The 17079-nt window shown below is 53.2% G+C and overlaps 1 protein-coding gene and 1 long non-coding RNA gene across 4 annotated transcripts in view; both read left to right on the forward strand.

Annotated features, from left to right (window-relative positions):
• LOC311607809 overlaps positions 1-17079 on the forward strand; it is a 307121-nt gene that overhangs the window by 54338 nt on the left and 235704 nt on the right. The window lies entirely within an intron of this gene.
• Positions 1-17079, forward strand: part of OLFM1 (olfactomedin 1) — a 37521-nt gene that overhangs the window by 6938 nt on the left and 13504 nt on the right. The window contains exons 1-4 of one of the 3 annotated variants that reach the window (XM_084798846.1): positions 6074-6528; positions 8592-8741; positions 13283-13438; positions 15493-15712. In XM_084798846.1, the coding sequence (XP_084654972.1) occupies positions 6379-6528; positions 8592-8741; positions 13283-13438; positions 15493-15712 (676 nt within the window). In that variant the 5' untranslated portion in view covers positions 6074-6378. Of the gene's footprint in view, positions 1-6073; positions 6529-8591; positions 8742-13282; positions 13439-14963; positions 15315-15492; positions 15713-17079 lie in introns of those variants that run through there. The other 2 variants (XM_084798848.1, XM_084798847.1) reach the window with 2 other exon arrangements.

Consider the following 17079-nt stretch of genomic DNA (forward strand, 5'->3'; position numbering starts at 1 on the left):
TAGCTCCCGGAAACTGAGGGTTAGCATCGAGGGAACTGTGCCCGCTGGGAGATGCCACTCCCAGGGTTTGGCTCCAGTTCTACTGGACAGCTGATGGCACCTGGGCTGAGGCTTCCCACAGACATTAATGAAAGATGCTAGAGAGGGCCAGAGATGCTGCTAAAGCCCAGGGGAGCAGAATGGTGGCCAGCTCTCTGAGTGAACAGACCGCAAGCAAAGACCCTCTGAGAGAGAAACACAGAAGATCGGGCCTCAGAGGTGGACACTGTTTTAGGGACGGCTGACAGCCATGGAATCTTTTGCTAGGAGGGTGTGGCCCTTGGTCACTGGGAGATTTGAATTGTTAGAACCAGAGGGATGAAATATCAGAGGCACTCAAGTCCCTGGATTGGCTTTTTTGCTACTGACAAATCCTAAACTCAGTGGCTGCAGTGTGATTCTCACGCCTGGCTGGGCTGTCCCTGGTAGGTCTGACTTCTCACTCGGGGCCACAGAGAAAGACAGTCCCTCTCTCCCTCACTTCTCATGATACAGGCAGAGAGCAAGGATATCAAGACACCCATAGCCCCCAAAGTTTGCTCAGAGATCCCAAAAAACGGCAGGTCATATACCCTTGACCCATGGGTGGTAGCCCAGAGTGCAAGGAGCCAGGCTGAGGTGGGGTGGGAGCAGCGAGCACAGCACCCATCTGTGCTCCCAGGGGCCTGTGCTTCTGGAAGACACACATGAGCTTATGTGGGTGGCAAATGGCTTGGCTACCCATGGGGCCTTTTGTGGCTGCTGGAAGAATATCCCGGGCTAAGGGCCACGCCCCCATGACATCACGGGTAGGAGGACTGGAGCAGAATCCTAACAAAACAGCAATCATTTTCCTATTCCCAGAATGTTCTGTTTGCCTCCGAGAAAGATGAAAAGGACAGAGAAGGAGAAAGAAATAGCTCCATGTGGGAACTGTCCCATTTGCCGCTCTGGGGCTGTGGGTCTCTCTCTGTCTTTCCATCCCTCTGGTGCTATCCCTCTCTGTCTTCCTTTGCCTGTGTCTCGGTGTCTATCTCTCTATTCCTCTCTGTCTGTCTCTCTCTGTTGGGTTTTTTTTCTATCTTTATCTCAGTCCCTTGTTCCAGCCTCGTGCTGGTTTCTGTTGTTCTTTTGTCTCTTTCCTCCCTCTCTCCCACCTCCCTTTCCTCTTTCTCCTTCACTTCTTCTTATCCTCCTCCTCCTCCTCCTTCTTCTCTTCTTTTTCCTGTCTCCTGTTTTTCCCAGACTATTTGAAAAGAGGCCACACAGACACTGCTATACTTCAATGTGTCATCCAGACTTTGTCCTACGGAATTATCCTTTGCTAGGGAACACCAAGGAGTGAGCTGGAGGCCTGCTTCCCTCCAAGTGGTCACTGCCGATGCTCACATCATAGCAGGTTCCTGTCCTGTGGCCTCACTTGTCTGGTGGTGATGTGGTGCCGATGTAGTGTGCATTTCTACTGTGCGTTCTTCATGGTCCTGTCATTGCCCAGCAATTCCTTAGCTCACCACACACACACACACACACACACACACACACACACACACACTACCTGCCATGTGTTAGCCCTTCACACACACACACACACACACACACACACACACACACACACACACTACCTGCCATGTGTTAGCCCCTGGCAGGAGGGACTTGTCTGGACAAGTGTCCTGCCCCAGCTTATAGACTCAGCCCTCACGTTCATAGCCGAGGAGCTGAGGCTATGGAGGGAGGTCAGTATCCTTGTTTCATGGTTGTTGGTAGAATTGTACAGACTCCAAGCCAAGACTGGTGAGGGGAGAGCATGACAGGAGAGATCTGACGGTGTAGCTCACCACAGGGGACAGAACCCAGGCCTTCTGAGACCTTATCAGCTTCACGAGCCAGAACTGCAGAGAGCTCTGACTGATTCCCTGGGTCATCAGGATTGAGAGTCATGTAGGTCACACACTCCTGGCACTGAGGAGACTGGTGTCGAGACATCAGTGGAGCAAGGACACTACCATGCTTTTGGGCTCTGCTCTGAGGATGAGCTGTCTCTCCACACTGCCTGGGCCAAATGTGGTCACTTTCCAAAGCCAAGCAGCTCATATGCGAGTGGAGCTTGGGGTAGAACTCCCCTGGGCTTCTGTGAGGACCCAGCAACATCCTGTGTGGAAAGTCCACAGGACTGTCTGAGCACAACATGTGCTGTTTCACTGTGGTGGTTATTCAGCGGCAAAGGTGGGCTAGCCCTTGCTTCAAGGGAAATTGTGTAGAAATTGTATAGACTTGAGTTTCTCTTTAGGAACACTGGCTGTTTTCTGGCACCGTGGACGCTTTAATAAAATGCTTGCATTCTTCCACAATCAAGGATCACTTCTGGGAAGTGCTGTGTGGCACACTCAGTCAAGTGGCCTTTACTCCAGCTCTTTCTGATGTCCTTCACAAATGCCTTAGGGACAGCAGACCCTGCAGTCAAATCTGGGGAAAGACTCTGAGCAAGACTTTGCTTTGGACCTGGAAGAGTTGGAAGGGATTAGCTTGAACCTCTCAGCTCCTCAGAGCAGCTCAGGTGAAGGTGGAGCAACATGGTGCCAGGAAGAGAAGTTAAGATACAAGTGAAGAGACTCAGGTACAGGTGGAAAGACTCAAGTGCAGGTGAGAAGTGCTCAGGTGCAGGTGGAGAGGCTCAGGTGCAGGTGGAGAGGCTCAGGTGCAGCTGGAGAGACTCAGGTGCAGGTTGAGAGATTCAAGTGCAGGTGGAGATGCTCAGGTGCAGGTGGAGATGCTTGAATTCGGTAAAAGAGGCTCAGGTGCAGCTGGAGAGGCTCAAGTGCAGGTGGAGATGCTTGAGTTTGGTAAGAGAGACTCAAGTGCAGGTGGAGACTCAAGTGAGGGTAGAGAAGCTCAGGTGCAGATGGAGAGACTCAGGTGCAGGTTGAGAGATTCAAGTGCAGGTGGAGATGCTCAGGTGCAGGTGGTGAGGCTTGAATTCGGTAAGAGAGGCTCAGATGCAGGTGGAGAGGCTTGGGTGCAGGTGGAAAGACTCAAGTGCAGGTGGAGAAGCTCAGGTGCTGGTGGAGAGACTCGGGTGCAGGTGGAAGGGCTGAAGCGCAGGTGAAGAGACTCCAGTGTAGGTCAGAGAGGCTCAGGTGCAAGTGGAGAGGCTCAAGTGCAAGAAGAGGAACTCAGGTGAAGATGGAGAGACTTAGGTGCAGGTGGACAGGCTCAGGTGCAGGTGGAAAGACTCAGGTTTAGTCAGAAACACTCAGGTGCAGGTGGAAAGGCCCAGGTGCAGGTGAAGAGTGTTTGGTTGAGGTGGGAGACACTGGTGTAGCTGCACATGGAGAAGTCCAGGTGCAGGCGGAGAGATTTGCATTCTGGTGAAAGAGGATCATATGTTTGTTGGAATTGAAAGGGTAATTCTGTATCAACTCTACATCTCAGTTCCAATCACACTATGAGGTCATCGGATATGTATTTCTTTAGTTCTCTGTCAATTTAGACAAATTCTGAGACGGTGACCAGTTTTGACAAGCATCAGTGTGGGTAGGGTTAGTCTTTTTGTCCACTTGGCTGAATGATGTCAGCTTGGTTCCCAGGGATCTTGGGAATTCAGTAGTCAGTTCCTCTCTGGCGCATTTTATGTGAATCGCACCAATTACATTGAGGGCTCCTCAGTCGTGTCTTAGGGGAGCCGTACACCTCTGGCTCCCCACAAAGGCTTAGAAGAGCTATAAGCTGAGGGTCAAATCTCCAAGGCATGCCACAATGACCTATCCTGGAGAGGGAGGGAGGCCGTCCCTTGCTAGGGCTCCTGAAGGCTTCCTACTTGTTCCTGGTACTATTTGAACAGACCCAAGCGTCATTGTTGCAAACTCCCTGAATTCCATTTCCTTGAAGAAGAAGAAAAAAGCCCAGCTAAGTTAAGCTCCTCCAAGTCAGGGCACCAATTGTGAATCCCGTGGCACGGTCTCACCCAGAGCAGAGCCGGGAGCTCTTCAGAATGATTACGGTTATAAGCCTACCATAGGTTCCCCCACCCACCCACCCACCCATTCAGAAGGGATCGCTGCTAATGGGGAACTACTTATATCTCTTCCTGGTACTTGACTGACAGCTGTTCCAGAGAAATGTCAGAGGACACGGGGCATCACACCTCAAATCAAAGCCCAGCTCCACAGCCTGCCCAGCACAGGTTGCTGGCTGTGCCCAGCTTGTCATTTGAAAGGGTGATAATGACTGTCACCACAGCATGCCAGGTTTGTTCCTGCACCTCATATCCTAACAGCACCTCACAGAGAGGTGCTTTCTTATTGTTAAAGCCCATTTTGCGGGTGAGAGAACTGAGTCGCAGTAAGGGTCATTAGCTGGGTCACCATCTCATGGAAGTTCCTGGCAGAACTCAGCTTGACCTCAACATCTGTACATAGGCAGGTCACTTGAGGCCTCCCTCCAGCCGGGACATGTGCCCGTCAGACAGCAGGAAAGGTTTAACGGTGCTTGGCAGTGGAGTGTGCCTAACAAAGACAAATATGGTCTTGGTGTTGCGTCTGACACAGAGCTTAGGGCTTGCTGCCCCTTGTTATAAAAGTCAAGCCCTCTGAGATGGGCCTGTGAGTTTGGCGGCCTGGACTGTGTTGGAGGTGAAGCTGTTGGTAAACATTATGCGTTCCTTACCTTTGTGTAGTGGGAAGCAAGCGTGCATGACCTGAGCAGACGCAGCCATGGCCCTGACTCTGTGTGAAGTACGCAAGGCAGGGGAAATAGGGCAGAGCCTTTGCATCTTTGTGGTTGCTGAATCCAGCAGGACCACTGGGCGTGACTGGCCTGCAGTACCAGCTTTCTCTGAGAGATGGTGCCCTTCCCCAACAGTTGTAATTTGCTGGCACCAATGAATGCCACGCATTAACCGGAGAAACAACTCCAATTGACTTTTTGAGCCAGTGGGCCTCACACCCAGCACTCAGGGCAGGATAATCTTGGCTGTCGTTGAAGTTTTCCCTGTAAATGAGGACTGAAACACAGGTAGACAAGCCCCCAGGAAGGTGTGAGCTCTCTTTTGGCAGATTCCAGGAAATCGCCCTTTCTCCAGACATTTCTCCCAAACCCCTTTCCAGAAAGTCTTTAATTGACCAGATGGGAAAGAGTGCGGTGTCGGATGGGGTAGGATGTCTTTCCCTGCCCAGGGCTGGGACAATGTGGAGGAATGCCTACAGGACCCGGCTCTCCTCCCGCTTAGAGTCTGCTGCAAAGTCAAAAGCGCTATGAAGGTGTTTTGTCGGCTGTGCTGTTGTGCTGAGACTTACAGGTCTTGGTGTGCTGAAACTCGCCTTGCTCCTGAGCTGGGCCCACAGCGCAGACACCAGACCCCCTTCCCCGCAACACATACACCATAGCCCACAATCATGGGTGTGGTCCCCTCTAACTCCTACTTGAGCCCTAAGCTTCCAGCAGCTCCTGATGGTAGGTGGGCGCACTCTCCTGCACCCCCTACTGTGCACAGCCTGCACACCAGCCCCCCTCTCTGTTCAAACCTGCTCCCAAAGGCCAGGATGTTCCCTGTTAGGAATTACAACTGCCTTTTCCTTCTGAGGTAGCAGTGTCTTTCACTTAAAAGCCACCTCTTCACTCCTGCGCTGGCACTAGAGTCTCTATCAGAGCTCCTCTTCCCTGCTGAGGCTCGGGAGACACCTCAAACTGACTGGAACTCAATCTATCGGTCTGGAAAGACAAGAACCCAGGAGCAGAGGAAGAGAGTCTTGACCTCACAAGCAGGCCGGGACGTACGCGAGGCCGGGCCATGAGGGTGACCAAGAGAGCTCGCTGGGGTGGGAGGGTAGTGGATGAGTGCCGTGCGAGATTTTTAAGGTTTTATTTTTAACCGTTTTGTCCGTCCTCCTGGGTGACCCTAACTCTTCGGCCAACGGGTTTGCAGACCTCGCTGCCTGCAGCCAGGGGGCGGCACGGAGCCAGAGCTCGGAGGAAAAAATCCACCCATTTCCTGGGCAGATTGCGTCGGCCGCCGCCCGGCCTTGTCCCCGCCCCCCGGCCGCGGCCCCCGCGCACAGCCCGCACCGCGCTCAGAACCCGGTGGCCCTTCACGGCAGCGGAGCGCGCGGGGACGCTGCAGCGGCGGGCAGCGCGGGCAGGCAGCGCGCGCCGGCCAGGGCCGCCTGGTCACCTCCCAGCGCCGGGGCGGCGCGGCGATGGCCAGGGCGCACAGGGCGGTAGAGACGGGCGGGCGGCGGCGGGCGGAGGGGGCGCGGGGACGCGGCCGGGCGCCCCTGCCCACCGTGGTGCCCGCCGCCTGAGGCTGCTCGGGGCGCGGGAGCCGGCGCCGGCGCGGCGCGGGCACAGGAGGCCACTCGAGGCGCGATGTCGGTGCCGCTGCTGAAGATCGGGGTCGTGCTAAGCACCATGGCCATGATCACCAACTGGATGTCCCAGACGCTGCCCTCGCTAGTGGGCCTCAACACCACCCGGCTCTCGGCCGCCAGCGGCGGGACGCTGGACCGCAGCACCGGCGTAAGTGCGCCCGCCTTGAGCCCTCGCGGCCCCTCCTCCCTCCTGCCTCTTCTTGGGTCGGAGCCCTGGGCTGGCCCGGCGGTGCGGCACAGGATGGGGTCACCCCGGGAGGCAGGGATGCAGGGGCCAGGGGGTCACGAGCCCACTCTCCGCCCTGCAGCCAAGCAGCGCCTCCGATTGCTGCCGCCATCCGCACTCCAGCGTCTCGGGGCGAAGCTTCTTGCGCCCGGTCCCCAGGAGGGGTTTGAGGACACCTGCTTGGGTAGTAGTGGGAGGGGTTCAAAAGTCCAGAGTCCTCGGTCACTAATATTAGAAAGTCTTTCTTTGCAAAGCTTAGGAAACTGAAGCTAGGGACTTGGGGACTTGGCCAAGGTCACTCAGCAAGTAAGGGTTGGTGGTGCTGCTTAAAGCATCTTTGTGGGCTAGGTCCAGCCTGGACTCGTTCGTCCTACTTTGTAAAAGGCGGATTGGACGGCGGGCCGGGGGGGGGGGGGGCGCGGAGTGAGGCCCAAGGCCTCTTCTGATCATGCGTCCCCAAATCCCAAGGGACCCTCTCTTGCCAACACCGTTCGAAGATCTAAGTTAAGGAGGTCCACTCCGGAGGAGGCCTGAGAGAAGCTGGGCGGGACCCTCTTGTCTTAACCCACCCCTCTCTTCTGGCCTCGGAAATGGAAATCGCATCTCCTTGTCATCAGCTGCCTGGGGAGGGGGAGCCATGGCTGAGGTTTGGGGTGGAGGGTTTGGGCAGGGCTGACTTCCATGGTGGTTGAAACAGGCTAAGCTAAGACCACCCTTTAGTGGGGGGGGGGGCACTAGAAAGCACACACCCCCACGGCCGCCCTAACCTTCTAAATGGAAAGGAGAGGCGAAGGAGGAGTCTCTCTTCCTCCAGTTCTGCTCCCAAGGGCTCAGTGGTGTGGCATCCCCCCAACCACCACACACACACACCTATGACTCTTGCTGAGTGTACCTCCCCTGTTGTTTCAAATGAGTTTCCCTAGTGCAGGGAGTGATGTTCACGCCTTTAATCCCAGCACTCAAGAGATAGAGGCAGCTGGATTTCTGTGAGTTTGAGGCCAGCACAGTCTACATAGTGAGCCACCCCACCCCCCACCCCCCACCCCCGCCCCTGACAGCTGGAGCTACATAATGAGACCCTGTCTCAAAAACACCAAACAACAACAAAATCATAACGGGTTTCCCTGCTAAGGACTTTGCATGCTTTCTGAGTCCTGAGCTGCTGAGGCCGGATGAGTGAAATGAAGTATGTCACTCCCATAGCTTCTCTGCCTTCCTCTCCATCCCCATCTAAAAATAGCAGGGAAGTGCAGGATGCCAGGGAAGGGTTTGGAGACTGGGCAGGCTGCAGTGGCAGGAGGGCATGGGTGTGTGTGAGAGAGAGACAGCCAGAGACAGAGACAGAGAAGGAGCCTTGGTGACTACTGCCCCTGCTGTGTATCTGAAGGTCAGTGTCACGGGTGGTATAGAGGCCCTGCAAGGTGAAACTAGACACTCAGAGCTCCGCATCCTTGGTGGTCTTTGGACAAACTCTCAGGACAGAGGTTGGGGTGACCCCTACACAACATGTTTGTTGACATCCACCCAATGGCTTGTGGGTAGGAGCTGCAGGGTGTTGGGAGTCCAGCATCTTAGCCAGGCTGCTTTCGGGGAGACAGCACAGCTCTAGATCCTTGCTGCTTCAGTTGTTACGCACTGACGGGGGGTGGGGGGGGAGCTGTTAACAATGGTGCCCATCTCCCAAGTGTTAGGGAACAGCAGATCAAGGCTTGACTGCACCTTGCTTGGAAAAGAGATGTCTGATTCCCTAAACTATTAGCCCCTTGGTTTCATATATGGTTCCTCATCCAGCCTAGAGCACCAGCAGTCCCTCCCACCTCCTCAGACATTAATTTGGTTAGATGTCAAAGCTCTGGGCATCCAGCGTTAAACCTGCGTTTTAAGGCAGTGTGTCTCTCTGATCTGTCTCAGCCCTCAGCACCCAGGCACAGGTCCCATTTTCATCCTCACATTCTCTCGTTCTCTTCCCCACCTGCCCCCTCCAGGTGTTGCCCACCAACCCCGAGGAGAGCTGGCAGGTGTACAGCTCTGCCCAGGACAGTGAGGGCAGGTGTATCTGCACGGTGGTCGCCCCCCAGCAGACCATGTGTTCACGCGATGCCCGCACAAAACAGCTGAGGCAGCTACTGGAGAAGGTGAGTCTGTGCAGGGGGGTGTGTACGGGTTTGCACACGCAGAGTGCTGGGTGGCGGCCGGAGGCTTGGCCAGCCTGCAGGGCCCACCCCAGGGCCTTCCCTGGCTTGGCCCTACTCTAAATATTTGTGAATGAATATTTGTGAATCCACGCCAGATGACTGCGTGGATAGCAGGATGGAAAACAACAAGGGTGGCTCTGGTGAGATGAATGCACCTGCTTCCTGGGCTCCCGAGGCTCCATGAGGGAGCTTCCTGCTAAGGGCAGAGTGTGGCTCTCCTTCGCCGCCTGCTGTTTCCACCTCTGAGCAATGTTTAGGGTCTGGTCCAAAGGGCCCAGTTGATGCTGCCAGGGAAACAGTGACATTCAGGAGCCTGTCACCCAGCCTTTAATGGGGATGCCTCCGCTCCACTGCTGAGTGTTCACACCTGTGACTCTCTCCCACCATGGATGCTTCCTAACGTGAGGGCAAGCAATGTGTAGAACCATCCATACATCTTGTTTTGGCTTGTTTTTTTTCCGAGACAGGGTTTCTCTCTGTGTAGCCTTGGCTGACCTGGACTGGCTTTGTAGACTAGGCTGGCCTTGAACTCAGAGATATCCTTGTGCCTCTGCCTCCTAGAGTGCTGGGATTACAGGCGTGTGCCACCATGCCCAGCCCACGCATACATTTTGAGTCTTGTTTCTTTTCATTGTCACAAGACCGGAGTAGAGTAGAGCTGGTGGCACTGGTCACTCCTCCGATTGATGTCCCCAGGCCACACAGCTGATTAGAAAGGGAGCTAGTCTGAGTCTTGGACCAGCTACCTTCCTCTTTAGCTTCTTTCTCTTACCAAGAATGCCTAAGGCTGTCCCCAGGGGCCCTAGACTCTGCAGCTGACTTAACTACTACAGGTCCCTGGGGTGCTACCGTGGGGAGAAGGAAAAATGAGGGGCTTTTCCATTCTTTCACTCTCCCCCCCCCACCCCTCCCCAAGAAAAGATGCCTCCAGGGCATGGACCCTTCCTACTCAGAGACACTGGAGTCACATGTCTCACACACACACACACACACACACACACACACACACACACACACACACACGAAAGCTGGGACTTTCGCTACTGATCAGCCTTGGACTTTTAAAGTCCCCAGTGGTATGAGATCTATAGGGTGAGGGATCCTTTGTAACTTGAAGACAAGCACTGGGGACAAATGTCACCTTTGAGATATGGCTTTGGGAGCCCAGCTTAACAGCCTGCCAGGACCTGGCCTCCTGGAGCTGGGCTGCTGCTGGACTCCCACAGCCTTGACTCAGCTGCAGAGGCAGGGAACAGTCCGAGGACTAGGGTGGACTCCCAAGTTGCCACCAGTCTCTCTCTGGAAGAGACCTGAGACCTTATTCCCATCCTGTTTCCTGTGGGGCTGCCTCACCCTAAAGGAGTAGAGTGTGTGTATTGGTTTCTTGGCCTGTTTTGCCACCTTTAGCCACCAGAGTAAATCATTTGAAAAGAGTTCAAGTAAAATATATTTAACAGATCTCGTGGACATTTATTTACACCAAACTAGACAGGAGCCTAATTGAGCCTTTAATTATTCAGAACTGTAGCAAAGGGGTGGGGCTGCAGGGGGGGGGGGGAGCCTGAGGCCCAAACTGAGGGGCCCTGGGAGAAGGGCAAAGCTGGGAAATGGTTCGGAAAACTATAGGGGCCCCTGAGAATGAAGCCGCGCAGCTCTCCTCTCTGCTTATGCAGGCCACAGTTTTGCTGCTTAAAAATTTAAAGCCCCATTTCATGCCGCGCAGGCTGTATTTTGGGAGGGCCTGAGCACTGGCTGGAGGAGAGACCCTTCATTTACTGCGGCCTGCCAGCATTGCTGAGACAAGGCTGCTCCGCCTTTGTGCTCCAGGGCTGGGCCAGGCCAACACGCCTCCTTTCTCTTCTGTGGGGCGGGGCCAGGCCTGGCACAGACAGCACCTGCCATCTTGGGCAGCAGCCGAGGAAATTCTGGGTCCTCTGCCCTCTGGGACTGGTTCTGTGTTGCTACCATCTGACTTTGTGTTAGACCTGGCCCTAGAGGCTCCGGTTTGGTCCAGCTTGAGTCCTTGTTGAGGACTGGGTATCAGCATGCTCTCTCCAGGGTCTGGTGGCAGAGGAGGGAAGAGGTTGGCACAAGGATGGGACTGTGTCCTCTGAAGAAAACAGAGGCTTAATAGTCCTAGACCTTGAGCTAGCTGTGTGATGGGGCCAAGTTTCTTAACTTCTCTGAGCTGGAGCTGGCATATGTGTGCCGGGACTCAGAACCGTTCATCCCCCACACTTCACCCCACCCCAGCCCCGCCACCCCATGCCGGGTGGGTCTTATGATGATCAAGTAAGATAAATAACATAGCTGGCTCAGTGCCTACACGGGTGCTAAACACTAGCAATCAGTCATTCCTAGGCAGGGACAGGTGTGTGGCTGTGGGGTACAGTCCCCTCCCCCACTTCGAGGCAACTGCTGCCACAGTGGCTAAGAGTATCCCATGACCTTGTGACCTTGAACACCCTGGTTGGCTTCCGGGGACACTCGTGGAAGTAGGACTGTGTGGAAGCACGTATCGCCAGAGGGTTAATATCGATGTCACCCGTGTTCTGTTATGGAAGACGTAGCTGAGTGGTTGGCTGGTAATCGGGGTCAGACTTCCGTTTATCTTAAAGCATCCAGATTGTTTGGCATCTTTCAGTTTTGTTGCTGTTGTCGTTGTCGTCGTCCTTGTCGTTGTTTTTAACGTAGAGGCTAATCTTTACATTTTAAAGTTCAACAAAGCAGTGGTCCTGGTAGGGAGGACACAGGTAACCTCCCACCCACACTGTTGTGTGGACTTGTGTTGGGCTGAGCCCTTCCCACACCAAAACCCCGCCCACTCTTTGACTTGCTGACATTTGAGCTCTGTTCTTGGTGGTGGTGTCAAATCGCCAAGGAGGAGACTGGGAAGAGAGGTTTTGGGCAGAGATGGCCATGCTGGTCTTCCCCTGGCCTTCCCATGGTGCCAGTAAGGTGGAATTGTTCCCAAGTAGGTTCACAGTGTCCTTTATATGAGCTCACCCCCCAGAACAGCGACAATTGGAGGCAGCGACAATTGAGCTGTTGCCTTGAAGGAAGGACAAGAGAAAACTAGACATACACACACACACACACACACACACACACACACACACACACACACACACAAGAATCACTGTGGCCATTCAGAGGGGATCAGGCCTCCAGAGAGGCCGTCCACCAAGAGCAGCTCGATTCCCCTCAGCCCATCTAAGAGAAGCGAGCAGAGTCTCAGTCAGCCCCGTGCAAGGCCGTTCCATACATTGAAATGTGAAGGTGAATGCGTGTGTTGCTAAAAAAAAAAAAAAAAAATCCCCTATGGTTTGAAGTGCTGAGGTGGGTGATTGGCCAGTGAGCAGGCTTCTCGTCAGTCACGCTGCTTAACTGGTCTGAAAGGTTTGTAGTGGGAGATAGGAACCGGCCGTCACTGTTCTGACCACTGAGCAACAAGGCCAAGCCTCCTACCCCCCCAAGGACTCGGTTCCCAGAAGGGAGTCTTTTTCAAATTCAGAAAGAGAAAAGCATCAGCAAGAAGGCCTGCCATTCAGGATGCACCTTTCTTGCTAGTAATTGGATTAGATGCTGAGAAAATGACCCAACCCACTGCGGCATCCTCAGCGCCTCGGCGCCCCTCCCCCCACCCCCCTCGCCCCTGGTGAGCATAGATTCTCACATAAGCCATAGCCAGTTTCCTGAAAATGAAATGTGCTGGCAGGTGGCCGCACCAAAACTGTTTTTCTTTGACACTCTCTGGGATCGTGCTGAATAATAGAGTCCCATCTTGAGGCTACACTCCATCCAACAATGCCCGTAAGGATGTAAAACAGCGATTCTTCATTTGCTGGGTGATTGATTCCTGACTCTGCGTTCTGAATGTGCGTGTTTGCCGAGCAGTCATCTGCCTATGATATTGTGGTGGGTGATGGATGGCATGTGCGGTGGGGGAAAGGCTCGGCACAGAGCCTAGAGCTTCCTTCCAGACTTAGAACACCAAGGCTGTCCGCAAGGACACTCCAGGAGGTGTCAGGGGAAAGGGAATTTGCGCCCGCCCGTGAGGCTGGCCTGGAACCGCTCTGGGTGTGCCCTTGTCTAATGAAGTCAGTCGCTCCCCAACACAGAGTGGAGACACAGGCCCCACCCTTAAACATAAAGAGAAAACGGCCCCTAGCCCTGTGCCTGCAGCCACTCGAGGCTCCTGCCCTGCCCTGTGTACCCTCAGGTTAGAGTTCTGCTGGAGAGGGGCCAGAGGGAATGTTTACCCAGCCAATTTGCAGTGTTTGGGGAGGTCGCAGGTCCTAATGCTCTGATGCCGGTGATTAGCTGGTAAATCAGCCTTGGGCCACTTCTGCCTCCAGGAGTGGTGGCGTGGGAAAGGTCAGCCTGGCTGCTGCCGAGCAGACAAATGAAACCACCCCCCCACCCCCACCCCTGACGTCTGCTCTCTGGCTCTCGCCTTGAACCTGTTACCCTTTTGACAGGTGCAAAACATGTCTCAATCCATAGAAGTCTTGGACAGGCGGACTCAGAGGGACCTACAGTATGTGGAGAAGATGGAGAACCAAATGAAAGGACTGGAGTCCAAGTTCAAGCAGGTGGAAGAGAGCCATAAGCAACACCTAGCCAGGCAGTTCAAGGTATGTGCGGCCCTCTCAACGGCGGTGAGGGCTTTAATCCTCTTCCTCCCTTCATCTTCCTCCTCCTCCTCTTCTTTTTCCTTTTTCTCTTCCTTCTCCTCCTCTCGCTTCCTGTTCCTCTTCTACCCCTTCCCTCCCCCGACATACTTTCTCCCCCTCCCCCAAGTCAGGATGTCTTTTCTCTTAGGGCCTCTCTTTCCCTGGGGCCTGGAAAACAGCAAGAATTTTTCTCTGCCTTGCAAAGCTCTGACCCTCTGGGAGTAGAGAGCCTCGCCCACCCACCCCCCACTCCGCCCATCCACCCCCACTCCGCCCACCCCACCCCCCACTCTGTCCACTGAAGGGGGTAGAGCGTGATCAGCCCCTTCATCACACACTGGCCCCTCTGTCCTTCCCTCGGGTGAGGGGGCTTCCCCAGCCCACTTGCTCCTCTGGCTAAGGCGTGTCAGCTGGGTAGGGCATCATTGGAGGGGGGGGTCCTCAGCATTCCACAGCTGCTGCAGGTAAACCACATTAGCCAAGGATTAGCTTAATTGATTAGAGCCATTCTCGGGTCCCATATCACTCAGGGCAGTTTTTTCTGCTTCTGACCTAATTTAGCCATGACAAGGCACACTGTGGATGCAGCTGCGTTAAGTGTTCTGCGTCTCCAGGTGACCCTGGCCATTAAAACCTCACTCCCTCTGACCTGAAATTATATATACATATGTACAAGTATGTATATATACAAGACTCTTCGCTAGGACTGGGCTGGGAATTATCTGCCACCTTAATTAAGGTGTCCATGCATGTTAATTAGGAATCAGGCCCAGATGTAAATGAACAGGTCAGATTACACAGCCGCTTGGCTGGAAACTGCTGAGCGCTTCTCGGTCCTCCCTTCCTTTTATGCTAATGTTATCCTTTGATGCACTCCCTACGTGAAGCAGGAACTAATTCTCCTTTTAAAAGCGGTACATTAGGTAGGCAAAATGGCAAGCTAATGAAGTTATAAATCTATATTATAAATAAAATAACAGCGGACGGATCTCATTCAGGGATAAGCCAGCGATTCCTGTCCCAGGCAGGGGAACAGTGTGCCCTTTTTCTGAGGTAACCATCATGACTTACTGGGGAGGGAGAGCTTTTGACCTTAGAGACAAAAAAAAAAAAAAGAGTTTGTGTCTCTCCTTGCCAGGGTCTGCCCTCCTGTGCTTAGCAGACAGCGAGGACAGCAGTGTCTTCAGTGACATGAGGTAGCTCCCTTTGGAGCGTATCACCCACAGAGCACCCTCTGAGTTCCAAAGTTGGGGACCCCGAGGCTCTGATGGCAAGAGCAACCCCTTGCCTTTTGCGCTGTAGCCACTGACTGCCTGAAGGAGTTTGAGCAGAGAGGGAGTCCCATCACCATCTGAGTAACTGGTTTTTACGATGATTAAAATGTGATTTTTCTTAAGTGACCATGCAACTAATGTGTCTTTTAATGGCTGTTTGAGGCAGGCTAGTGAGCTAGCTTTTCAACGGTGTTTCATTTTCTTGCTTGCAGGGCTAACTTAAGAGTTTTTTCAATGCGCCAGTGACTGAAGAAGCAGTCCCCCATGTAACCATGAGAGAGCCAGAGAGCTTTTTGCACCATGCATTTTTACGATTCTTTTCCAATCCTTAGCACCATTTCACTAAGGAACCTTGAATCCACCCAGGACCCTCCTTTTGCATGCGACTTTAGATGCATCCCATGAATAGTTTGAACCCTTGTCAATGCACTTTTTGAAAAAGAAGGAGAAAAAGAAAAAAAAAAGAAAAAAAAAAGAAACTACAGACTTTGTGTATGTGACCTAAAGCATGTAACCTTAAGATGTTGCATTCTCGACTGACAAATAAAGAGCTTTCCCAAATATGTTGGTGTTCTGAGGACTGTTTAATACGCTCTCCTGACTCGCTGGGGCCAGATAACTGGTGGATTGCTAAGATGGGAGTGTCCACACCTTCCCTCTCATAGGGAGAAGCCAGGCCAAGGCAGGGTGTTTCGAGTTTTTGCATGCATCGCACTGAACCAGCTTATTTTAACCTTGCAGGCAATAAAAGCGAAAATGGATGAACTTAGGCCTTTGATTCCTGTGTTGGAAGAGTACAAGGCCGATGCCAAATTGGTATTGCAGTTTAAGGAGGAGGCCCAGAATCTGACGTCAGTGCTTAACGAACTGCAAGAGGAAATTGGCGCCTATGACTACGATGAACTTCAGAGCAGAGTGTCCAATCTTGAAGAAAGGCTCCGTGCATGCATGCAAAAACTAGGTAGGCCCAGCACCCTGCAGGTGTGGCACTGCCTGGCCCGACTCTGCCACACACGCAGGTGTAGGGAGTGGTGCTGAAGCCACGATGCCTGCCTGGCCTCAGCAGGTGATGGCTACATCAGGGCTTCTGGGTAGGGCCACCCAGAGAGATAGCAACAGAAGAGCAGGCGACACCCACCCCAGGGCATTGCCCATGTACAAGCCCCATGCCAAGGCCAGTGCTGGACCCCACTGAATCTCACATTTAGAAGAAGAAGAAGAAAAAAAAAAGATGACATTAGATGCCGTATACTGCCAGATGGGTGCATGTGTGTGTGTGCACAGGCGTGAGTGCTTAATATGTATGTATGTGGTCCAGGCAAGTGTTTTTAGGATAAATCTAAAAGGGCTGGAAACACATCTCCAATCAGGATGAAAAAAAGGACTGATAAGACACCTTGAGAAAATGCATTAGATTTAGTTGGAATTAAAAAGGGGGTACAGTGGCAGCAGGTTATAGACAGAGCAAGTGGGGCCCTCAGTCGCCTGGGCAAAGTGAACTGGACCATCTTCCCGAATAGTCCTGAGGTAGGGGCCATCTGGGTTCTCATGCGCGGCTGATTACCAGTAGGTGGCTTTGGCCAAACTGCATATGTGGGTGTTTGGGGTCATTTTAAAATCATACATAATCATATTCCAATGGCGACTTCAGCATTCCCCCCATAGAGCCTGACCATCTGTTTTTATGCCATGTTCTTATTAGGGTGACTTTGCCACAGGAAGATTATTTTGGGGCTCCATCTGATGCTCGGTTCCCCTTCATCCATGCCTTGCACATTTAAAACACCCCAAAGAACAAATACCTTCCAAAAGCCTTGACATGGGCCAAATAAATGGCTCTGCAGTTAAGTACTTGGCAGAGCAAGCACAAGGTCCTGAGTTCAATACCTGGAACTCAACGCAAAAAGAACCCTAGCGCTAGGGAGGGGAAGACGGCCAGGCAAGGTGCTTACTTGGGAGTAATATGGTGAGAGAGACACTGTCAAGGTGGGCAGGCTCCTGGAAAATGCTAGCTAAGGCAGGCTTCTGGCTGCCACAGGAGCTCACACATACGCGTGTGCACCTGCACAGACCAACCAGGCAAGTACAAATCCTCGGTGTTAGGTGACCAGAAATGAAAGTATGCACTAGAAAGTAATCTCTCTTGGCTTCCGGGTGATTCCCAGTGCCTGCTCGTGCCTTGCCCCCAGCAAAAGTGTAATATTTCGGGCTCCCAGGCCTGATGAGCTAGGAAACTGAGGCGGGCAGTGGGGACTAATTGTTTTAAAGAGACACTTGCAGGGCCACCAAGGAATCACCTCCCCTGTATACTCTTTTGGTGCCTCGTGA

Source organism: Acomys minous (genome assembly GCF_964271855.1).
Source record: "Acomys minous genome assembly, chromosome: 10".
NCBI classification, from domain to species: Eukaryota; Metazoa; Chordata; class Mammalia; order Rodentia; family Muridae; genus Acomys; species Acomys minous.